General features: G+C 48.0%; 2 protein-coding genes across 12 annotated transcripts in view; one reads left to right on the top strand and one right to left on the bottom strand.

Moving 5' to 3' along the window:
• The window catches only part of LOC143374961 (uncharacterized), a 28,223-nt gene extending 23,121 nt beyond the window's left edge, over nucleotides 1-5,102 (top strand). For all 9 annotated transcript variants that reach the window (XM_076823565.1, XM_076823562.1, XM_076823558.1 and 6 more), the window contains one exon: nucleotides 572-5,102. In XM_076823565.1, the coding sequence (XP_076679680.1) occupies nucleotides 572-621 (50 nt within the window). In that variant the 3' untranslated portion in view covers nucleotides 622-5,102. The remainder of the gene's footprint in view (nucleotides 1-571) is intronic.
• Nucleotides 5,103-6,392: 1,290 nt separating this feature from the next.
• Pio (zona pellucida domain-containing protein piopio) overlaps nucleotides 6,393-25,156 on the bottom strand; it is a 49,424-nt gene continuing 30,660 nt past the window's right edge. For all 3 annotated transcript variants that reach the window (XM_076823591.1, XM_076823592.1, XM_076823593.1), the window contains 5 exons: nucleotides 11,391-11,558; nucleotides 10,214-10,419; nucleotides 9,604-9,766; nucleotides 9,259-9,444; nucleotides 6,393-8,997 (listed from right to left, as the gene is read on the bottom strand). In XM_076823591.1, coding sequence (XP_076679706.1) covers nucleotides 8,794-8,997; nucleotides 9,259-9,444; nucleotides 9,604-9,766; nucleotides 10,214-10,419; nucleotides 11,391-11,558 — 927 coding nt within the window. In that variant the 3' untranslated portion in view covers nucleotides 6,393-8,793. The remainder of the gene's footprint in view (nucleotides 8,998-9,258; nucleotides 9,445-9,603; nucleotides 9,767-10,213; nucleotides 10,420-11,390; nucleotides 11,559-25,156) is intronic.

The raw sequence follows: 25,156 nt of genomic DNA, 5'->3' as shown, positions 1-25,156 counted from the left end.
ATAGACGCTTCTTCACGCGCGTTTATTCCCGCTTTAGTCGATATCTGTCCGTCACGTGGAAATGTGCCTGGAAAATTCTTCCCATTTCCTTGAGACTAATCTATAGTGTCACCGCGAGACCTTCGCTATACCCTGGTCCATTCGAAAAACGGACGCACAGGGAGCAGAAGTTTTCAGAGCACATTTTACTACAGCACTGTACGCTTCACATAGTCACGCGCACAGGTGGTACACTACTATGCAGACATGTTACCAATTAGTTAACAATGAATGTGTTCTTTATCGCACAACGATCAGTTGTTCCTTTCTTCTTTCCTTCTTTAAAGCGTGCGTGTCTTTTATTATACTTTCGGTATCAGTTACCGTTCCACACACGTTTGCAAATCCGCCGCGCGGTTTCTCCATTCAACTCCGCTTATAGATCAGCCGTGATCGGTGTATCCTCGGGACACCCCCCGTTAAACGCAAAATCTTGATTTGCACAAAACAGCAATTCACTGGCATATTGTGTCGCGAGGATCGACGCGAGGAGGCCGATGCTGCTCTCAGCAAATAATCTTCTGACTTGCAGGGACCGTGAAGGTGACAATCACCCGTCGAAATCAACTGGTACAATATTAGGTAGCTGGAACAGCTGGGGGAGGGCAGAGAAGCAGCGTTGAACTGGGAGAACGGAGGAGACAACCGGTTACGGGCTGATAAGGGGAACCGAACGACAAACGCGTGATTTATCGCTATCCACACACACCCACACACGTACACACCATTCTTAATAATTAATATTAACCGTACTTTTAATCGTCTAAGCGAAGAGGGTAAAAAGCACACCACCGTTATAGTATAATCATTCACGTCACGAAATCGACGAAACGAAGAACGAGAACAAAGTACGTTACATCTCTTTTGATAAAAAAAAAACGCGGAGTTCGGAAACGATTAAACTTAAAGAGTTGCGTATCGAATAATAATATCTGAGCTATCACGATAATCGGAAAGAGAGAGAAAAAAACAGAGGGATATATATATATATATATATATATATATATATAATATATATATGTGTACAAATTGAAAGGATAAAACGTGTGCGTTGTTTTCTGCGTGGTGGTACGAGCAGGCACACAGTGGTACACCAAAACAGAGTTACTGAAACAGAATTTTACCTATTACAATTATTATATATATTATATATATATATATATACAGTATATTATATTATATCTGGAGATATTTTAATCGCGGTTTTACAGATAACTATATGAATGTGAGATTTACTTTTAAGGAAAAGGTACTTTTAAAACGAACACACACAAAACACACACACACACGTACAGGGATTACCTTGGACGACCATCGCGATGATCTCTGCGGGGCCATCAAGGGAATCCTTCTATAATAATTATAATAGAACTAATGTACGAGTATTATAATGTACATGTTACTGAGTACGTTTACAACTAGCAACTTGCTAACGCTGTCTAATCAGGAATATAATCACTGCTCACTGATTCTTCTGTATACTGCCACCGAAGAAAAATTGCTATCAGTTGCGATTCACGACTCCCGAATCAAATTACTTGCCGCCTCGTTTTTATATTGAACATCTTCCACCTCTCGAACTTAATGCCCTTGATCTCGCAGAACGCTTCTGGCTCCTTTCGTTTCAACACCGAAGGCACTTACGCTCCCTAGACTCCCAGGAATCGGAAACTTTTCGCGTCCAAGGATAATCCCGTGAATCTGTGAACGTATTCAGTACCATGGTCTATATATCTAGTTCGACACAGTAGTTAAGTAGCGCGAAACCATCACAGCTTAGCTATCACGAGAGAAACCTGCCTCGCATGCGTACTCTTCGACACGATTGGTTTCCCTTCCGTTTCATTTCGCCTGTAACAGGCCGCGACGGTGAAGTATAGCCGAGACGAGGATCTTTTACTTTAAAGCTGAGACGCGACTAAAGAGCTCACAAACGGTGTAACTATGATTCGTCTTCCAAGCTTCACGGCACGCTTCTGAATCCTATAGATTTCTGAGCCACTGTAAAAGCTATAAGAGCGCAGGATAATAGACGATAATTTTCATGCCCAATTTTCTTGAACAATCCAATACGCGTTTATCAGTTCGTCAGCGGTGATGGTGACGCGTGATCGTCGTAATTACAAATAATGTCTCCGTCTGTGAAAAAAAAAATAACGATCTGCGGCTCAACGTGGACCACTTCTCGCGCCATGGTCACTTATTTATTCGTTCTGGTTCGGATTCTGAACCTGACGCGAAGGGAAGCTTCGATTTTCGTTTATCATTCGATCCTAATCGTTTCATGCAAGAGCAAGGGGTGCACGTTGCTCTGCGAGAGAGAAACCAAGTGGAATCCATCCAGAAGCTTCGCTTACGGTGAATTGTACTTCAGGACGTAGGTGAAGGTGTGCCTATCTTTTTATCGATAGTTGGCGAACGAGCGAGGAACAGGTACGAGGGGAGGGAGACTGAGAAAGATACGTGCTACTCTCTTCGAAAGGGAGCGTGATAAATTTAATTAGAGCGTCGTTAGGTTTAAAGCAGCGATGAAAAACGAGAGCGACCTGAGCGGTATACATTAGGCAGATTACAAAGAGCTATCCGACGTTTCGATTGTAAAGAGATGGGCGCACAACTGTAGTGTTTAACCGTACCTAAAGTCGTCGTAGTGATTAATGAAGATAATTGTACCTATAACAGACACAGAAGGAAAGAACAGCATTTCACGAATCTCTCTAAGTCGTAATTAAGGAGGAAAAAAGCGAAAAAAAAAGATACGAAACAAGGATTAATCGTCTATCGAGAGAAACCGCCTGCGACTATCGCCCTGAATCTGATCGTAGCAACCCTTGTGAAGGGTGGAAGTGATTCCCTCCTGTAAAAGGGATAAGAAACGAGGAATCGACAGTGTATATTTTAAGCACTGTCCATTCACACGAGTCTCGGTACTTTGATTGAATCTCCGAGACAGAGACGCGAGAAAACAACGGGGTGGCAAAAGAGACTCTTTACAGTTATCGATGGGCGTTACTCGTAGATGCGGTTCCCGCTTACGTCGTGCAAACGGAGCAGCTGAACCAAAGTCATAATCGCCAATTGCACGGTCACGTTTATTTATTTATATATTCATTTTGCTCGCGTGTACGCTTTTAATCGGACGCTCGATGCACCCGCCCAGGTACGTACGCTACTCCGTTCCGTTGAATCGTGTGCGTCTGGGAAACGCTTTATATTTATTTCGATCGGTAGAGGAAGCTTGGCGAGAAATATCGAAGAGAAGGGTTGGAAAAAAGTGCTCGTCGGCTGGTGCACCGAGCGTCGTTCGATCGCCACAAGTGATTTCGTAACATCGCCTGGGCTATTCTAAAAAAACCGGGGAAGCAGAGAGGAGGGAGTCGCTGGAGGGGGGGACACGCCGATGAAGTCGCCCGCTCGCCGGGTGACCAGCTCGAGGAATTATTAAACTAACGATCGGAGGAGAACGGGTGATAAATGTCATTGTAAGTTTCGCAAGACCTCACGTTCGTTTCCTACTATTTTTGTATGCGACATAAAAGGAGATTGACACGGTAGCGAGAGCGAGAGAAATGGATGAGAATGCGTGTAAGGGGCTGAGAAAAGAGAGACTAGTACGCGTGGAACATTGTGGGAATTTTTCGTTGGAAAATTTCGCATCTTCCTGATCACCTTCCGTTGGTCGCGCTGCCACGTCGAAGACTCGCGTTTAGCCTTTAAGCGAAATTGTATGATTTCTGCGCTTGATTAGCGGATCCTCGATACACAGAATGCGGCTGAAAATGCGGTTGAATTGTCTGTACGTCTCGTCGTAGGAAGCCCGGTGCACCGCGAGAAGTAGCTGGAACTTTTTGTAAATGGTTTCTGGAAGGGCACATTCATTCGGAGAATCGGTCACCGTTCAGTTTTAGTTCCAACAGGTCCCGCCAGCTTCATCTCAGCTGCTTCTCGCGCGACGCTGAATAAGTAGCGCATTAGATCAGAGATCGGTGACATCTCGTCCTCGTTATCTCGCATTCTTTTCTAATTTTCTGTTCATACACTGTGCGGGACGCAGGAAACAGATACCGGATTCGTTCGTCGCCGATCTCTTTAGACCTTAGCCTGGCGTGAACTCGACGTCTCGTTGTTGAAGAGCGAGCCAGATGCTCGGGGCACGATGCTCGGGCAGCGAATATGTTTGAGGCCAGCATCCCTGGACCGATCTCAATCGAGCGTCAAACGACGGGGACAAGCTCCAAGCCGGTCGCGCCGCGTACTTGCATTCTTTCTCATACCTGTATTGTTTCTTTTCCGTTGGACATATCACATGGTACAAGAACGAACGATGGCTGTGCCTTTATGCTTAACGCTATATAGTTTAGAGTTTTGTTTTTAGACTGAGATCTACGTGCAGGATGTGTTGAGCTTGTACCTTGTCCCCTGTCTGCCGTCGGGGCAGCATTGTCGGTGGATCAATTGAATATACTTTATATTTGTCAGAAGGGATGTTAAAACATGTTCGCTGGTCGTGAACCAAGTACTCTGCCGAGACGATGTTGACTCTTTAAGAGCTGGAGTGATCTCTTCCGCGACCATATTTGGTAGTGTTTGAGCAAGGAGTTGTACAATTTCCGCGGTCCAGAGTGTTCTGTTTGCAGTGGGCCAGCTTGTCTAGTTCGAAGAGGGATGGATGGAGTTACAGAATGTCGAAGAAGGAGTACACTCTGGTTTTGAAAGAGTTGCAGGAGGGAATTGATAACGGAACGAATGGGAGAGCGTGCGTGGAAAGAAAGGGAAAACAGCGAGGAGAGCTACGACGAATCGGAGGGAGGATTCGTTTGCAAATTGCATCGCGAAGGTGACCGAGAAGGTGAACGCGATTTGGAAATCGTATGGTGGAAAGAAATAAAACAAAGAGCTATACTACCAACCCAAAGATGCACAACATCATAGAGAGCCGGACAATTTGATAGAACTCATGTCAGTCTAATTATATTTCTTGTTATATTATATACATATATATATCATATTTTCCAAAAACGAATTATATATAATTCAATAAAAAAAGACACTCTCGTTTGATACTTCGCGAGACCTGTGAATTATTCCCGCGATCCAACGCGAATCTGTATTATTTCTACTTATATTTATCATTTACAGACTTGTTCTCTTTATATCTTAATTTTAAATAGCCACATTACAATGTTTTCTTATTTACCGTAATCAAATTTCCCGCTTCTTTTCGTAGGAAGCTAGCCAGTGCCGTAGCACGAGTGGTACTCTCTAGGATACATCAAACTTCTACAATTTTTCTCTTTCAATTAGCAAGCTATAGCCAGGCATTTAACATTGCAGTCAATAGAAGAAAGAATCTATTCTAAATCGAGGAAAAATTGATCGAGAAAGTAGACTATTCGGAGAAACAGAAAACTTCAGTAGCCCATAGGATCTTGTATTGCACAGCCCTGAAAATCACAGCGTTCCCTAGCAACGCTAATAGGAAACTCAGTTTCGAACTGTAACGAGCAGAATGTTTAAACGCGGGAACGTGTGCAGCAATTCTGTCGCAAAATTAAAGGAAAACGAGCGAAGAACAATGATTACTCGTTCAAAAAGGTGAACATTCGGATTCCCGTGTAATTCAACCGCACTCAGTAGCGTATTAACGATCATTAACGTAAAATTTAAAACATCGATCGCTCGATCGAAACGCGAAGCAAGCACGAAGCTAGAATAAAATTCCAATGCGTTAAATTCGAACGTAAACTTGTCGTGGCCATTTGTTTTCGAAATCACTGCCTCGGGAATGTTATTGCGTCGGGTGATGGGGCTTAGGCGTAACTTGGGCAAAGACCCCGAATGTTTATAAAGTAATTCGACACGAACGATCGCGTCAGTGTTTCGGGGTGTTTGGTAAGTTGCGCGTGATACACCACGTGCTCTTGCAATATTCGCGTTGTCTCGTTGAAAAGTTACTGCTTCCGCGAGTGTGTGTATAAAACGGTGACTACGAAGAGCACGATGACCATGCTGACTACGCTGTAATCAAAACATCTCACAGGTTTCGGGCATTTACAAACGTCAAAGCGTGAGTTTATATATGTATCTTTTATCTATGATTCAATATGGCGTCTGGCGATATAGGGATCCTTTAATTGCTAACGTGCAAAGTGTTTAGAACATATAATTCTCTTTACACGTTGTTCTAACGTACTACTTGTTCAACATCGCGAAACCTAACCTGATATTATTTTGTCGGGACTTGTTATTTCGTACAAAACAATAACAGATCTATTTCACAGCGACTGTATTTGTGATTTATGACGTGATCGTGGCGGTGCAATGTCTTTCGGGTTATTAAGTAGCCATGTTAGTTTATGGTTACAAGATTTATTGTTTTGTCGTTATTTACACAAGTTCGTTGTAAGTTCATTTGACAAGGGTCCAGAGAAACATTGCGGGACCTAAGTAGAATCGCGTATCCTTACAAAAAAGAGTCTCTATACAGGCATTTTCGTCCCCAATGTCGCTATGAACCAATGCCACACGTATCACATGCGAACGATAACGTTCCTTCGTTATCCGTTCGCTTGTCTTTTCACATTCCGCGATTGAAGTTCTCTGGGCTGTCGATTGCTCGAAGTTATTGCACTTGGGGTAGATATTCGCGAAACATCGTGACGCAAAGTCCATAGTCAACAAAAATTTGTACAATTGTCATCTCGTGACAAGAAAGTTAAGTCCGTGAAACGTTTGCCTTTCGACGCGAAGACGTCCAAAGAGTACAAAAACAGAAATTCTCACGACACGATGTTTAACAGTCGAGATGCATAATCTCTGACGAAGACCAGTCCGCAGAGAACGACACGTCGCCAGCGTAATAATCGCTTCTGTAAAAACCGAATCGACATTTATTTTTTTTGCTCTCTTCTCTAAATCGTCGCACAATAGCGGTTTCATGGGTTACGAGTTACGTCCGCGTGTCCGTCCTTTCTTATTTTTTTCACCCCCCTTCTCTGTTTAAATGTAAATTTTACGATCTGTACCCACCACCACGTTGGACCCAGTTACGCGACTGCTTCGGCAGTTTTATCTCCACCTGTTCGACAATTAACAACTAGAAAATGCTCCGCGCATCAGTACTCGGGCTTTATTTTCCATTCTTCTTCGCAAAAGTAACTGCTAAACCAGTTGCTGGAAATTTTTGCCTTAGGAGAATCTATGTTTTTTTTTCATTGCCGAAGAATCGAATAGATAGCGAGAAGCGTAGAAGTATTTATGATTTCCATGGAGAAATGCGTATATGCATACAAAATGGGAAAGGGAGGATATCTTCAGGGTCGCTACAAGGTGTTTATCCAGTCACTGAGAATTTCGAAAAATTTCCAATACTTTTATACGCTTTCGGACTTGGTCCATGTGAAACCAGAAACACCTCAGGCTTCGAATACCGACGTCGGAGCAGCACCTCGATTCAATTAAACTAATTTACATTTAAGCGTTATAATGAATTGCAATCGGATTATACACTCGTTTATCGCCACACTCATGCGAGCATCTCGCCGCCGCAAACGCGAGGAAACATTTTCGGTGAATTTTCCAAAACTCCTTTCCTACATACCTAAAAAAATACACGACTCGACGTTGGTTCCCTCGCGTCTGCGGCAACGGGATCTGATCTCACGTAACACGAAGCACGCCGCCTCGTCGGAAGCACATAATAACCAATACATCCCATGGAACTCTCCGGTTGCCCGTTAAGAGAACTATAATTCGTTTAAACTCGTATAAACTCGTCTCTAATCGATTATTTGGAGCTAGGTATCCTTGCTCAAGGAAATTAGAACCCAACAAGTTGCTCCGCTACGCCAAGCACAGGATCAGCGCTGAGTGCTCATGTAGCTTCATCGCGCTTCGGACATTAGACTAAAAAATTCCAAGCCCGGTACCACCTTCCCCGAGTCACCCCAGCCCCATTAACTGAGAGACCGTTTCTAGAGCACGAAGAACGCGTGGAAAACTGCAGTGACTATAAATACGAGAAGGGAACGCGCGAGCTCTGGCGCGGAAGTGGAAGGAAAAAAGGAACGGTCGTTAGAACCACCGGGGCATTTGATTCGCTTAACAGTCTCCGCGTACCACTTGACTTCGCCTTAAACGCTACAGTGAGTCGTTCTGCACGGGTGATTAAGTTAAATTACCGGGATGACCGTATGATGGGCAAAGGATGCTCGCGTAGAGCGCGGTGCCAAGTGCGGCTGCTAGGTTAGCTAGGACAGCGTATACCGGACTAGTATACAATATGTATATCATAATAACAATAATAATAATATATATATATATAAAGTATATATATTAAAGTTAACGCTAAGGATTCGTTCGTCGATTCGTTCCAGGCCGAGACGAGCTGGACTACGATTTCTCTAAAGCGCGCGGGTCACGGACACGTGCTCGATTAACAAACTCTCAAAAAGGGGCAGTGTAGCGTTGCGACAGATTACCAAAAGACCGTGGCAAGGTCGTCAGAAATGCGCAGGGACTCGTTCCGGTCTGATACGTTTGAACACGTGTCTGGACCCATCGTGTCTGAGCTACTTCCTCGAGAATATAAAACGATTAGAAACGATAGTAGCATCGGCGGTTGAGCAAAAGGTATCCTCGCCTATTCCAGCTAAATTCCGACGGGGTAGAACCGATCGCTTCGACATCGCTGGCAGTCGGAGCTCCGCGTTCGTATGATATTTCTCGCATCGAGGGGTTCCTTCGCGGCTGAACTTAGCTGCTGTGACTGTACGCGGTGTTCGTGTAGGGCCCGCTGTAGATGGAGGATCCCGTGGTCGAGATGCTCTTGTGCCGTCTCTTGGCGAGTAGCACTAAGATCGCCGCGACCACCGCCAGCATGAGGATCAGACCAGCGATCGCGATGCCGATGGCGAAGCTCCTTTGCGATATGCAGATACTGTTGGGGTCGTCGTTTGCCTGGAAACGGGAATACGGACAGTGAGACTAAATCGTACATCATCAGTTTCGCAATAATTAATGAATATAAAGGACGTGTAATGGTACAAATAGGTTGGAGGTTGAGAAGGTACAATTTAGTAGACAGGTTGCCTAAATCGTACCTTTTACCCACTTTTACCCCCAAGGCCAACTACCGCAAACTAGGTACAATCAATGAAAATCTCGAGGCTTCCATTCGCGAAGCCTTTCAGCGAGCGACGAATACAAATGGGACCTTACCCTTTCTCTGAAGACATCATCGGTGAACTCCGACTTGGTGCCAACGTCCGAGGCTTCGTTCACGTATAGCCCGCTGTAAACTTCGATAGTGGCCGGTGTGCCTCCGTCCAAGCCCTCGACACCCTTCACCATATTCTCGTTCGTAGTGTCCCTGCGTCGTCTCGATACCGAATTACACGCTGGCGGCTGCAAACACGGAATATTGATGATCTCTTTTGGAGAGCCTCCAAACGACGCTGCTCGTTCACTCGGGACACGATTGAGCGACAGCTTAATCGCTTTACTGTGCCCCCGAGTTCACAAGAGCAGTCCTCGTTTCCCTAAATTCAGAGGAATTCTAGTTACCGTGCTGATGCATCCTCCGCCGTGCTTGACGCACAGTCTGACGTTGCACTGATAGTAGACGCTGGCCGTGTATGGGAACTTGTGCGCCTGGAAGTTCACCTTCGCCTCGGTTTTGTCCTCGCTGTACGTGAATTGCCCCATGATCTCGCCATCCACCGGGCAACTGAAACATCCGCGCGTTTCCTATACTCGCTCCACTTCGAGAAACGCAAAGGCAACTCTGTAGTTTTTCGGTACACTTTTACGTGAATTACATAAATGGGAGGAGTGGATCTATGGGATCGGGGGTCCTTGGAACCAGAAATTCGACTGCGGACGCGGCAGGGACAGGTCGAGAGGGAAAGTGCTCGTGCAACCTGTCGTCGCATCAGCTGATTTGCTTATGAAAAGAAGTCAGCGAACCGGGGCCCGCTTTTGTACCCTGAATTCCTGGCCCTTGAATAATTCATCGTACGCTCTGACGCGGGCAATTCGTTTCTTCTCCTCTGCTCGTTTTCCTGCCTATTATCAGAGGTGTTCGTGGAGGGAATGGGACATGGCCGACGGGGCGAAGGGTACGTGACGGTTTTCGCGCGGGGAGTCGCTTTATAGTATCGCGATAGAAAATTACCCCTCGTCGTTTATGAGCCTCTGCTCCCCCCATCCTAGGCCGTCGCGCACCAGGCAATCGGAGATCTTGAGGCCGAACATTTCCTGCTCGTCGATGCTAATGACCAAGGTCAGGGGGTCCCCGATCTTCACGTTTGCCGCCACTTGATGCCTCGTTGGATCTCCGCTGAAGATCTTCATCGTGCATCCTGGCATAGGGGCTGTTGCCTGTCGAGAATATTTATTACTCGTCTCTGGACGCTTGTGGATCGTTGAACCCTAAGATATCGTAGCTACTTTTCGAGGGAGAAGCGAAATATTGGGCATTTTGCGAGATTTCTCATTGATTAGGGAAAGACTCTTCGCTCATTCGCTTCCGCAACAGGGGGCAAATCGGGCAATTGACCCCCCTGGCTTGAGAAATATAGCTTAGTTTTAAAAAGTAATCTTTATTAAGCGGTCGGAAGTGGAGAGCGATATTTGGGATTTTTTTAAGAGAAATCTTCAAATTATATTAATCGAAAACTGTATGCCTATATTTGTACATATTTAACGGTACCTGAAACTTTAAACATGTGTTTCTTAAAACGAGGTTTTTCGAATTTGTTAGCATGATATCTCAAAAACTAATCACTCGATTTACTTGAAACTTGGCATATATCTTCGGTAGCTGTCCCATTCTCGCGGGTACTAATACTAAGTCGGTTTTTGCAAAATTAGGCTTTTGCAACTTAAAAAGCAGCAATTTCTTTGCAGAAATCGATGTCTGTTTTAGACGCTGCCATTTTTTTTTTAAATTTTCAATACTTCTCATTTAATCTAGTTCGGGCGATAGCCACATTCGTACAAATCTATTTCAGACAACTATACCTCCGGATATAACCACTAGGTACTTTTGCATATAATTTTTTTTTATATTCTGTAAAGGTCGACAAATGAAACCACAAAGCTGGAGAAAAATATATTTAATGGTTTTGTTTTAAAAAATTCCCAAGTTCGCATCAGTTTCGCCCGTCAAGGTAGGCAGACCCCTTATGTTTATAATAAAACGGTGAATATTTTTTAATTAAATTGGCCCTACAACCTGTCAACTTGACCGTTTCTCAAAGTTGCTCCACCCCCCTCCCTGGAAAAAAGTCTGCGGACGTCCTCGTCTTCGCTGGTTTTTTACTGGAGATTGAAAAGAAAGGGAGTCGTACCTGTAACGGCAGGGACTGCAGCATGGCCACGTGGGTCTGGTCGTTCGTCACCACCTTGTCCCGCGTTTGGTACCGACATCTCACGTGGAACCCTCTGCCCTGGTTCGTGACCAGCTTCAAATGTGGCTGCACCACTATCGTGTTGAAATACTCGATTCCACCGTCGTCCTGGAACAGAATACATAACCATCTATAAATAGACCCTCTTGCAGACACCTATCTGGAGTAGTAGAATAACACCATTGATAACTATTGTATCAGAATTTCAAGCATTCGCATTGTCATCTAGCGACCTAATACTCCACCCTAGTTCCATTCTCAACGCCCAGAACTTTAGCTCCGGCGGTCACAAAGTTTTCAGCTTTGAGATTTTGAATGTTTATCTCTCAAGAGTTGTGAAACTTCTTATTTCGAAATCTCGAAGAAAAAAATTGAGCGCTGGCAGTCAGAAGTTTTACAGCTTTGAGGTTTCAAAACTTGACCTCTCCAAAAAAATGCGAAATCTCTTATTCCGAAACCTGAAAGAAAGAAGTTGAGATCCGGGAGTGAGAAATTTTACAGCTTTGAGGTTTCAAATTTACGAAACCGCAAATCTGTAAACTTTGGGACCCCCGCAACTTTTACGACTACTATATTCCGGCTAAGTACTATAAAAATAAATCGAGCTACTCTGTACGATCGATCCTTATCTCACAGCCTTTCTACATATAAGAGACCAGGTATCGGATTTGTTAGGTGATTCTTCGTCGCGCTTACGACCATTTCGGGCACAGTAACCGAGGCTGCGTTCCCCTGGACTCTCAGTCCTGCGAGCAATCCGTCTGTCCTTGCACCCAGCCAGCAAAAACCAGACCGCTCTCTCCTCGCCTCCTTTCCTCGCCCCTGTCTTACAAACTGCCTTGCCAAGACAGGATCAGCCTCGTCGTCCTTTTTCCGCCATTGTTCTTCTGCCCCTGAAGCTTCGCGGAACCGATGAAATTGATTACTTATTAATCCTCTCGAGCCTCGCGCTCGCTGGTTAGTGAGTCACCGGCAATCGTAGGAAAGTTTCAGTCCGCCAAGCTCGTCTCTTCGAGTTCCATTCCTCGTTCTTCCCGCGAAGACACGTAACTGCTCGTGGGTATTTAATTTTCCCCATCGACGAGCTACTTTCGAACTGCTCGAACGAGCTGGCCGCTGGACCATTACCGTTAATGCCGACGATAATCGTCGTTAATGGGGGTGATTTGCAATCAGGCCTTCCTGCCGCTTCCGCGGACAATGAGGGTAATCAGCGGAGGATGATCGTCCTCCAAGGACGCGGATCATCGGATGCTGACGCCCCAAGGTCGTCCTCGCGGATGTCCTTTCGTGGGGGACCGATTATGGCGGCCAGTTTGCTGCGAAGTCGATGGACCTACGTCGAAGATTAATTGCGTTAGGATGGTACGAAGCTCACCACGTACCACGGAGCCTCTATTCACCGATCCACTGTATTCCACAAGGGAAGTCGAGGAACCGTAAGACCGCGCGAAGAGATTCCCTTTAACCTTCGAGATCCGCATCGAATCGATAAGAGCCCCGGACGCAGATTCTCGCGGGACACCGTGTACATGGAGCAGGCAACGACCTTCGACGAAGCCTGGCGTCCGACCTCAGCAAGGATACTCGCAATCTGCGGTGCATCGGCCCGAGGGAGCCTCGTCAGATCGCTGACTTTACGTTTCACACCTAGTCGGGGACCAGCGCACGCACAGCGCATTTACGGTCAGCGGGCTGGTATGGGACCAGAGGCCTCTGTTTACACGGCTGACCATGATTTCTCGAGTATACCGCACACCCCGAAGTCGCGTATGCTCCTGTCACACGATCCCCACACTCGGATCCGACACGGGCAAAAGGAGCACCTAGAGGGGCTTTTTTCGGTATTGTATTCCTACAGACCACCCTGTCGAGGCTCTGGGATTTTTGCGATCCGGTGCTCGCCAGAGGGGAGGATTTTTCTGCGGTTTAGTTGCGGACCCTGCGACGCGACGAGGAAGGAAAATTCCTCGAGCAACGCGAACCTTCTTTGTCGCTCGGTCGATCGAGTGTATCCGTTTCTCTGCTCTGGGAGTCGCGTCTTTTTCTGCGATCCAAGAGTCGTGGGGATTCTTCGAAGGTGTCTCGTGTCCCTTCGGGCATTCGAAATAGGGAATTGTATTCAGAGGAGAAGATGTTTGGCTGTTGGAAGTTGAGGGATAGGATGACGATTAGAGGAACGGGGCTTCGGTGATGTAATTTCATTAGCGCTCGTCGTCGGAATCGCATAGAGGTCCATAGATCGCGCGAGCATTCGCGGAAGGTGTTAAAGTTCGCACCAGCCTGGCAATGTAAGTACAGCAGCCTGCTAATTTCCGTGGCTGATGATGTAGATTTGAGGCTGGGCGGTGCCTGGACACTCCCGAGATCGCGTCTAAGCCTCCGCAGATCGGATCGGCGCGGTTGGTTATCGCTGATGGAGTACACCTGAATCTGTATTACCACAAATTGCGAGGATCATTACCGAAGGTCGATGACTACGCAATAAACGTGCCTGCAGCGCCGTGGTTACCACTAGGTGCTCATTGCCTGGGATGAGGTCGCACGGGTCCTCGATTAATTCGATCCACGGCGTTACGTAACGGCCTGTGGCCATCGATCTTCGTCTTAGATCGCTGGCTGTTTGATCGGGGGTCTGTCAGCCCCTTCCTTCGCGATCTTGTTCTTGATCTACTTCCTCGGACATTCTGCCGACTGCACTGAGCTTTCGGATTCGAAACCAAGTTATGCGGAAAGCTACCAACCCTCAAAATGACAAAAAATTAGTTAAAGCCAGCATGGATCTTCAGTTTGCAAAAGATTATAGACACATTATACACAGTCCCATTTTAGGCTTAAAAAACTACTCGCTATTTAATGATCCATTAAGAAACATTGTGAAACAATAACAAGAAATAAACCTACTTTCAAACTAAATTTCTTGAATTTCGGACTTGGCTGAAATGCAAAAGAAGGGAAAATTTGGGGACGACTAATGGTAAGCAGACACAGATCGCTACTTAACGAATGATCCCAGGAAATACCGGTATAATACTGCTATAATAGTCTGCCATGGAAAAGCTGAATGAAACGCCATCGATTAGTCGCGAAAGAAGTCCATCCATCGTGCCTAATGTATTCAAGCCTGCGTGGCCTTTGGTCTCCCCGCGATTCGTCTGGACTTGGTACATCCTGGAAGGGAGGCTGGGAGCTTTCGAGGTCGCCAATATGAGAATCCCACCTACACGAACGGGTCTGGCGAGGCCGAGGAATCGCGCGTTTACGGCCATAGAAGCGAGCCTGCATGCCTTTATACGTAGAGGCACGGCAAGGGAACGGAGGGCTCCGGAGGAGACGGATGGAAAGGGAAAGAGGATGAGCCCGAGAGGAACCTCCTTGTGGACGTGGCCAGGGACTTGACGATAGCTTTTCTCGGACACGTCTGATGGACTTGAAAGCTACTCCGCGCACCAACCTCCCCACTAATAGCTGGAATAAGCCGATGATCGATGGCCGCTGGAGGAATTAGTGTCTCGAAGCCAATTTCTGCAACTCGTATCCTCCGCCGCGAAAAGAACTCCGAAAAGTCACTCTGATTCGAAGCGGGCGCACCCAGCTCCTGCCTCGTGGCGTCCTCGCGGATCGGCCGAAAGCGGGAATTTCTTATCAAGTACCGTTGCCCGCCGATCATACGTCGTTCCGTTTCCCCCAGGAGGCTCGGGCATTGTTCCGCGGTACGTGCTCTAACGGTTGAAAAATCCTTGAAAAGTATCGGCCGTATGGTATACCGTTGCCGGTTTATCGCGACGCCCGGGCCCTCCGTGAGCCAGTGACGAGGCAACAGGAACGGCAGCAGTCGGAATTCCATCGCGGATGAGGAGTTATCAGACCGCAAGGCATCCACGGTATTCCCTTCTTGCACGGTCACGTAGGCATATACACGTACATACCGTCCGACATTGGATACGTCGATTCCCAACCGGTGATCCTTTGTCCACGCGCTCTATGACGACTCACTCGAGCGGGAGAAGAATCGTCGAGCCGCGGTCCGAGGATTCTCATCGGCAATTGAATCCCGCCGCTGGAATCCCGAGGCAGCGTCCACCGTCGGGAGAGTCAAAGTTTAACAGCGATCCTCGACCACCCAATGCGAGTATCGGGAAAAACGCCGCTATTCTTGGCGCAGAAGCGGTAGTGCCCTCAAAGACACGCCACTATCGAGGCATGCTTCTCTGATATTCCCAGGCCACTTCCTGCACCGGATTATATCCTCCGGTGGATCTCCAGGCGCTCGCTGATTGAGTTTATCCTCGTTCGATGAGAGCTTCAGATACGGCGCATTCCTCTTGGTGATCGTATTGGGAGTTTTGGTATGTAGAGGAATTCTGAGGGCTCTGAACGTTCGCGATAGCATACTCCACGGTGGAATTTAGTAAAATCGCGAGGGAAAGAGGTTCTGCATCGCGCGAAATGGTGCGAAGGTGGATTATCGCGGTTATCTTGGGATCTTCGGAGGATCCCAGAGTGTAGGGTTTAAAATGTACGCCTTTTGGCCCGTGGTGCTGTAGGGCCACAGTAGCCAGAGGTCCCATGCAAATTAACTATCATCCGACTCATCAGTACCGCCTCTTGATTATTATTATTAATGTCGCTACAACTTTCTCACCCGCGGTACTCGCTGCCCGCCTCTGGGCAATGTTTATCGTGCCCCACACCTGTAATTAGGATAATTTTAATAGCAGCCTGGCCGGCGTTCACTCGACGCGCCAGGAATGTTGGAAAGGTTGCAAAAATTTACCGTTGCACCGATAACGCTGGAGAGATAAAGCTGAACGCTGGGATCGTTAAAAGGAGATTGCAAGGAGACGTTTTAATCTTAGTTCCATTGATACCTTGTACCACAATTTGCTGCACCTTCCTCCACTTTTTAGAGAATTAATTTACCTACCCCTAAACAAGCCAATAGAGCGTTAAGAAAAATTTCTAAACTAATCTTCCAAGAACCCATCTCGAAGGTCCTCGAGAGGGAAGATCCTCCACAACCGCGCCACAAATTGCACACAGGGCCCACTCCGCCAAGCTGCTACACGAGCGCGATCCTTGTCAGAAATTTATATGCACCCGCGACGGCGATATTAATTCCCCCTCGACCAGGAACCCAGATGGAGATCTTATTATCCGGAATTTACGTAACGTCCGCGAGAAGTGGCCGTTTCCGTGGCTCGGCTGCAGGAAGCTTTTCAGTATCCCCGGAATGCGCGTGGGTGCGACTGCCGCGGGACCAGATCGAGGCACCGAGGGCTGGCGCAAACTCCGCGGCGCAGGGTACCTACTTCCTGAAGGGATACCGAGCGCTGCCGAGCAGTCGGTGTCGTTTTGGAGCCGTTGCGCCGCGAGCTGCGGCTGGAAGATGGATCGAGCAGTCGGCAAGACGTATGCAAATGCGAGAGAGCATCCTCGCGGGATTCGCCCTGCCCGCGGGATACTTTGCGGACTTATTACGATCCATCTAGCGGGCTGGAGCATTTCTTGGGTTCGACGTCCGGTCAGTCGAGGCTGCCATTGCCAGCTGCAGCTGCACCAAGTCTCGCGCCACGCGCTACCAACTGTAATCCTTGTAAACACGATCTCGGGATGCTCTCCAGCTGACTTGCTTCCCTCTGCTCGGCGCGCCCGCTTCGTCCAAACCGATTTCTGACCGTCCCTAGGGGGAGGAACATTCACGGTCCAGGGGTTTTGATGGTGCTGGAGGATTCTTTGAATGCGAGGCTTAAAGTATAGATGCTGCGTTGGATATTTGCTTGTTGATAATCTATTCTGGGAGAGGAGAGCCGCGGGGGAGCGATTTTAATGGAGTGGATACTTTGGTTTGCGATCGTTAAGCAGCTCGGCTCTTGAGTGGTAATGGATCGTAGATCTGTGTTTGCTTGGCAGTTAGTAGACTGGAATTCCTTGAAATTGCACGGCGTGGAAAAATGCAAGAAAGTTTGGAAATTTTTATCGAGTTCCTTTCATCCGATGGTATCGATCGAGTTTCTCGAGCAACAAGATGACCAGAACGCTGCGCGGGACACTCGGATTAATCGAATCGCGGTAAAAGTACAGTTACAGTTTCCCTGGGAGGATGTGTCGCTATAAATAATCCTGACGCAGTTGGCGCGTTCGCGAGAGCCGGACCACAACCGATGATGTCACGCTCTGCGTGTGCACATCGGGTAAACGATAAAGGAAGACACGCTGGTCGCGTGGAAATATGTCCCTCGTCAATATTTGTCGTTCGTTGCGTATGCAGGAATGTCGGCCTCGTGTTTGCAGCCGCGCAGAAAGGCTCCAGCGACGACTGGGACTAGTGTAAAGAGCTGTTTTAAGAACTCTTTGAAATCATTTCGTCATCTTACCTTTTCCCACATTATGGAATTCTGGTAATAACGCCGTAAAATCAGTTCGTCGCCATACTTTTCCTAGATTATGGAATTTTTGCAAAAATAATCTCTGCTGAATAATAATACCTATTTAATATCTAGAGAAAATTTCCATAAATCTTCTTTCCCATATTATCGAATGGCCGCAAAAAGAATCTTTGCTAAATAATAATACTTAATCTATAGGATATTTCCATATAAATAAATTGAACGTAGCAGTATCCCTTTCAGTTCCCCTAGCAGCAACAATTCCATCCCCTTTTTACTACTCGCGAGAGCACTCAATCGTCCGGCGATACGATCGCGTCTGGTAGGCAGAAGCTTTGTGGATCGCGGCTAATTGCCGGCTGCAATCGAGACCGGAAATTAAGAGGCACGCGAGAGGTTCGGGGTGACATGAAAATTGAAGGAAAATTGAGGCTACCGATCTCTGATAGCGGCCAAGATTGAATTCCCTGGTGACTTAATGGCGCCGGTTACGGGATCGTACCTCGAACACGCTCAGAAGTCATTATTATTCCAGGCGTTATTACTGCGTTATTATTTCATGTTATACATCACGATCGGCAAGCCTTTACGACAAGTATTACGCGAAACTGTCAATGGACTCTTATACCATAAAAGCTACGCACATTCGCTGTAACTTCCACATGTTCCATTACCTAACAGAGATCGTCGAATTCAATTGAATTCCAATTAAGAGAAATCGTGGCACGATCGCAAGTGTTACCATTATTGCATCCTTACTGCGTGTCGTTAACAAGCGTTGCGTAATACACGAGTCATCGGATTGTTTGAAAGAAATGACCGAAGAGGCCTCATCGATATGACGAAGAGCGCACCTTGGGCTGCAGTTTTCCGAAGTGTGTCAATGAAATTCAAAATGTGCCGTGGAACGCGTAGCAATGAGAGAGCAGACATAATGCGCCTTGTACGCGGCAACTGGGATGCCGCGGGGGCTGGCTAGGCAGACTGGACTGTCTGACCAAAGAGGAGCCTCCTTACATAATCTACTTGCCAACCAGCTTCGAATACCTCTGCATGCCTCGCCATCCACGAAAATGAAAAAGGCCCGCAGCGAGCGAAGTTTACACGCAGCCACTGTCAAGTGAAATGCAGCTGGACTGGTCGATCAGAGCATTCGAAAGTGTGTACACGCGAATTACGCGATCGTAATCCGTCTCTAATCGTTTAGGGAGTACCTGGGGGCGAGGATGCATCTTTGTGTCGTGGAAATTAATTCTAATCGGTAGGTGAAAGTCAAACTCCAGTGGAGCTCTACAGACGCCCAAAAACTGGTATCGCAACGTATTCTGACCTCCCTGGTGTCCTTGGACCCCGCCTTTCCAGAGAAATCGAGTGCTCCCTGGTTGGCGACAGAAGTGTCTCGTGGTAGAAACCGTCCTCTTCTTCTCGGTTATCGACGAACGTAATGTTTGGCGAAGTCGTTCAGCTTCCCTCAAACACGCTCTTGGTTACCTCGGGTCCTCTAATTATTTGTCGATTTCGTAACACGCTCGCTGTTGGACGGGATACTCGTTCGTCGTGTATTTGTTCTTGCATTTTCTGTTGCATAGTTCGTCGTTCAACGAGGATATTATAGAGTAACAGTATTTCTGGAAGTTGCGGAGTAAAGTGTCCTGTGTCCTGAAGATCGCTTCTCACGCGAGAAGTAATCTGGAAGTCGCGCGACTGGATCTCCGGATGATGAAGCTGGCCGAGGATTTATCGCGAATTAAATTTCCGGGAGAAGCTGATAGAGGCACTTTGTACGCGAGTTTTTCTCCTCTTCTGGAACAAAACGTCGCTCGGCGGAGGGACGTATCCCCGCGTATCGAACACGGAAGATAAATAGAAAATCGAGGCCCCGGGTAAGAAACGGGTTAACGACGAAAAGGAGGAAAAAGGGTGGACGAAGAAGAGAGCCCGGGCAGCGAGTTAATGACGCGAGAACGCGAAGAAGCAGCTAGCCTGGACGTTGTCGCCGGGGTTGCTTTCTTCTCGTCCACTCTGTCCATTTTCTCTCTTTGCCATCCCGTCTTCTCGCCCCGTCTCCTCCGCAACGTTCCACGCTTAATAAACAATTATTCACCGGCAGGAAAAACGCGAAACCGTTCCCCCGGCGTGGCAAACAGTGGCGAGTTTCCTCGAACGGGAACTCCCATCGGGGCAAACAGGCTTCCCCGGCTTCTCGATCGATTTAATGGCATCTTTGTTTAAGCAAAGATGGAATACCCTCGAGGGTGATTGCTTTCGTAGCGTCTCAGGAAGCTTGACAAAGTAAAAAGCCTCGCTAGAACATAAAACAATCTGTGTATCTCGGTCTCGTAGCGCCTCCTTATCAGCTCCTCTGCTCCAAACGATGCTACAGGTCTTAGAAACCCTGTAGATCGTTTATAAAGTCCTTGGTAGTCTCTCCTGACGCCAGGGATATTCTAAGCGCGATGCAACCGTCCCCCACGATTGTTCGTCGGGAGTAACTCCTGCGGACGTCGACTGCGGAATAATCTTGAGACTGCGTCTCAAGGAGTCGAATAGAATCGAACATAAATCGTGGCCGGGATGGTACGACTTAATCAACGGTGCGTCGCTCGCCCTGTCCTTTGTTGGCTTCCACTAGGCAAGCTCGTAATCATAGGACTGTTCCCGGCCGGGAACTACGATTCCGTGATCCAGCCGATGGATTTATGGGCCAGGCGGGATGGGCGAACCCGATCCCGCTCGTTTCCCGAAGATCCGGTTCTGCTGATTAAAACGCGACCCGCCGATGCTCGATTTTACAACAGGATGAGTTTGCAGGGTCGAACGGGTACGCCGGGAAGCGTGTATCATTATCCGCGCTGGCGAGAGCCCGCGACGCGGTGTTACGTTACTCGCAATTAATTCTTCCCACCGTGTAGCGGGTGCGCCCCCGGGGAGGGATCGACGGAGGACCTTTAGGAGCTTCGATTACCGCGATTACTTCCATATAGGTGGTGCAGGGGAGAAAGGGGAAGAGGCTGAGATGGACGATAAGCCACGGGATTCCTTCATGCATCGATTCACGATGATACCGAACATGGCGGGGTTCAACGATCCGGGAGAAATCATCCGATCGCGAGTAATCGCGGGCAAGTGGCTCGCTGGGCTTATTAATCGCTGCATTAATCAGTTTCTTCCTTTCACTTGTCGTCAAACTGTCGGGGAGGTTTAAGGCACTTGGTTTTGACTTTTAAAACTGACGTTTGTGTTCGTTCCACTGGCTGACGCGGCTGAGATTGAGCTGCACCACTTGTTTCGCACTAACCTTCTATTAATAACTGAGAGTGCTCGGAGATCACGCCCCATGGTCGGTGGGTTTGGACTCGAGGAGCATCGAGTTCGTGACGACTGAGCGAGTGATCGATCGTCAGAGGGAAATCGGCAGGGTTTAGGGTTATCCGTTCGAAGCTGGTGCGACGACCTCCGGTTGTCCGGGGTCGTCGATACCTCGGCGCCAGCATTGTCCAGCGGATCAGGCTGCCGTCTCGTCGGGACAAGGAGGAAAAGACAGCGGCGGAGGCTCGTCGGCGCGGGGAACAGAGAGGGCGCGACTCTTCAGCAAAAGAGGAGACGACGAGACCGGTCTGAACAGGGCGATGCTGTGCCGTATCCTTGCGCCAGCGTTCCGAGCGTCCTCCGCCTGAAAAACTGGCCGGCAGATATGGCTGCTCGCCCTCAGTCAGAGGTCAACGAGGTTGGAGGACCTGTACCCCGTGGCCCGATACAGTCTCTCGCTTCTCCTCTCCTCTCTCCGCTTGTCAGTGGCTCTCAGAGGCCTTGATCTCGTTTCCTCGTCGTGAAGCGAGAAATGGGCCCGACAGGGTGACAAGATCGTCAGATAATTGAGTGTTCCGAGCGGTACCACTTGTATCGTTCATCGTTTGACACACTCTGCTCTTTAAGTGTGCACTCACAAGGGAAGACCCCTGAAAATTCGCTTATTTTCCGATTTTCTGTTATAACTTTATTTCTATCTTTTACAGTTCGCGAGTTATAATAGAAAATCAAAAATAGCCGGATTCTCAGGGGTTACGCAGAAAAATTGCGTATTACATACCTATAGATCCTCTACATATCCCCAAAGTTTCATAATTCTTTGAATTTTCGTGTTGGTGATCTTATTAATGGTTCTGGTAACTTAGTGAATTTCAACACGTCGCACTGCACCCTCGACCTACTGTCTCGCTATCCAGGCAGCTAAGATCGTAGTAGCTCAGTAGGTCGAAACTGCTGAACCTCCTACCATGCAGACAGGCTTCCAGCAGGGAATAATCCACTCCTGCGAAGCCTGTGCACCACCCTGAACCTCTGCGCGACATTCCACCACCCACAGTCGCATTGTTATTCCAAAATGCGCCTCAATACCGACGCTACAACGTCGATAGACGCCGTTAGCAAGCTAGGGCACCAGTTTCACTTTAAGGGCCTGAAATTGCGAACAATAGGCTATTTGACGAAGCGTCCTACAGCAAACAGGCCTGATCCACTGTGTGGGCAACAAGTATGCAGCTTCTTCGACCCTAGAAGGTCTGCAGTCTCTTCGTCAGCGGTTCTCATCCACCCCTTTCTGGGTACTCTTCTTCCCTACGATCACATTTCGAGAGAGAGACCATCTTCCTTTATCCTGGAAGATCCGCGAAGGTTCCCTCGGCTAATCGATCCTTTGAACACAGGAAATCGGTAGTGGATCGATGCATTTTTATCCAGCCGATTATCGTGGGAGGGAAAAAGGTAACGGGTGACGTAACGGTGTTTCCATCGGAGGGGTATGACGGCGTGACAGAGAAGCTCTGGCTGGCATTAAAATTCCCCGTGTTCCTTTTTGCTGGAGCGGACGGCAGTCGGCCATTATGCCACTTAGCTGCACGGTGTTGCCGGACGAGTGACCTTGAGGTGATTGGAGCCCCCTGATTCGCCGGAGAAGCCAATTCCACGAGCAGCCCTGCCCGATTTAACACCTCGTTTCTGGTTAAGGGACGCGCAAATGGGCGCTAGGGTTGCGTGCGCTCCTCCGCGTCCCGAGAGTCGTCTCTTCCATGGAGGGTCAGGGGTCGTCACGTTTAAACGATGTATCGCGGTGTTCAGACACTGAATTATGCGGGACACTTGGAGAGAATCAAGATGAAAGTTTGACGATGAATTAATTCAAATAATTCGATTCATCGAAAGTGTGGATGAATATATAAGTGGACATCAACTTTCATTTAGAATAGATCCGAAGAGATTCTCCTTCGCCCACGATATGGTAGCTCCGAAGATGTTTGAGAGAGCAACGTGTTGCGTAAGCGTCGTTAACTTGGACAAATGATTGGATCGGATGAATATCAGGGTTCGCCGATGGAGATCCTCTCGGACCGCGATAATAGCACTCGAGCGAGGAGCGAGCGGGACACTGGCAAGAGTCGAAGGGATAAGTCGCGGGCGGGGAAACGAACGAGGTGAAAGTCGACCATTAATCCTTACGTAGCCAGCGAGTATGGATAATCGCGAGATGACCACCTTGGACATCCTAGAGTTCTTTCGTTCTCACGATAATTCCACACGCGAGTGATTGCAGGGAGAACCATCCCTCGTACCCTGCTTTTAATTTTCACTACGCGGCCTTTCGATCTTCTTTGCAAAACGTCCAAAAAGCGGTCGGCGATTAGACGATTCGTGCTCCATCGGTTCCATAGTGGAATCTATTTGTGTATAGTAATATTGAAAAAGCTGCGCTCGTCCCCTTGGGTGCGCAAAGATTAAGGGGCTACGTAAAACGGGAAGTCCTCTATAAGATACAAAGTTGCAGCTGTTCCCGTCACGAATTACAGTTTTCTCGAAGAAACGCATCCCTCTGGGCGGAGAGTCGGGGGCAAAAACGGTGCTCGTCGTTTAGCAAAGGAAAGAGGGGCTCAAAGGGGCCAGAGGGGCGAAGCTCGCGCGTAATTTGCGGGCCCCGGGCTACGCGATTTTACGATGTAATTGGACCTCGTGGAGAAGGATGCTCGCCATCCCCGTTTGCAACCGGTGGTTACACCTCGCTACTAGGAAGATATTATCCACCTTGGCCTATCCAACCTGGCAAGGGCAACATTTGCTCGGTTAATGGTGGCTGCAAACGGACGCGCCCCACCTGCTCTCCAACTCAATAGGCAAATCTGCTAGAATCTCCAGAAAAAAGCAACGCGATCGGTTCGTGTCTGGACCATGCGAATCCCTCTGAGAAACGATTTGCTCCGATCGTTCTTTATATGCGGAAAAGCTGTTTAACCCGTGTGCGAAGACAGGAAAGTGAAAAACTGCTAGTTTGATGTTGGGAGACCGCTATGGGGGCTTCTGGGAAACCCTTTCAGCGAGAATGGATTTAATGTGCTTGAGTGTATGGAGAAATGGAGGATTATTAAGTAGAGAACATGGAAGGAACCGAACCCCTGAGAATTTAACCCTTCGTGGTCGCGTGGGGTGTGTCCGCACCCCAGGCATTTTTTTGCCAATATTTCACTACATTTTTAGAGCTTAAGAATAAGATTTTAAAATGTGGTGAATTTTAAGAAAAAAAAATCACTGAAAAGTTAAAGGATTAAAAAATACGAAAATGGTAAGTCAAAGATGACGCTAGGGTGGAGTGAAGCCCATGCGACCAATTAGAGATTATAAGAAATAAGTTGTTGCTTTCACCGCACCCAGTGCACTCCATCCACGCGATCCACCCCGCCCCTAGCCAGAGACCGCCTAGCAACAAAATCAACGGCGTGTCGCGGCGCGAAAAGCGTCGTCCAACTAGTTTCAATTCACGCGCGCGTCAATTAGCGCGGCTTGGAAAATCTCGGCGCGTTAAACAGCCCGCGACTCACGGTGTGCGAATTTCCGGCGATTTAACGTAACACAGACACCGCTAACTGTACGCGGCGTGGCGAGCATCAGAGTGCGGCTCGACAAGGCCATCCTCAAGGATATCAGTGGCAGCAACGTAGAAACTGGATGCCATTTCGCCGTTTATCGCCGAAGATTTTCCACGATCTCGTTAACCGTCCGACTGCAGTTGAGAAATGATAGATCGTCGCCCGTCTCCGCGACTGTTGCGGCGTTTTTCTGCGGCGCAAGATTTATTGGAAGGAGGTCCGGCGGCGGCCCGATGGCCAGTTTCACTCCGCGCGGGGAATGATTAACGCCGGCTCGATTCATCAACCGGACGGCTCAAAAACATTTAATTTGCTTCTTGTTAAACGGACGCGGAAAAACGCGCGACTGGTTCTGGGTAATACTTTGTGGCGGGGAGGCTTTCTGGAGTGGATATGGGTTGAA

The sequence above is a fragment of the Andrena cerasifolii genome, chromosome 12 (assembly GCF_050908995.1).
Source record: "Andrena cerasifolii isolate SP2316 chromosome 12, iyAndCera1_principal, whole genome shotgun sequence".
In the NCBI taxonomy this organism is placed as follows: Eukaryota; Metazoa; Arthropoda; class Insecta; order Hymenoptera; family Andrenidae; genus Andrena; species Andrena cerasifolii.
Note: the sequence above shows the minus strand (reverse complement) of the source record. Positions and strands in the feature narration are given on the sequence as shown.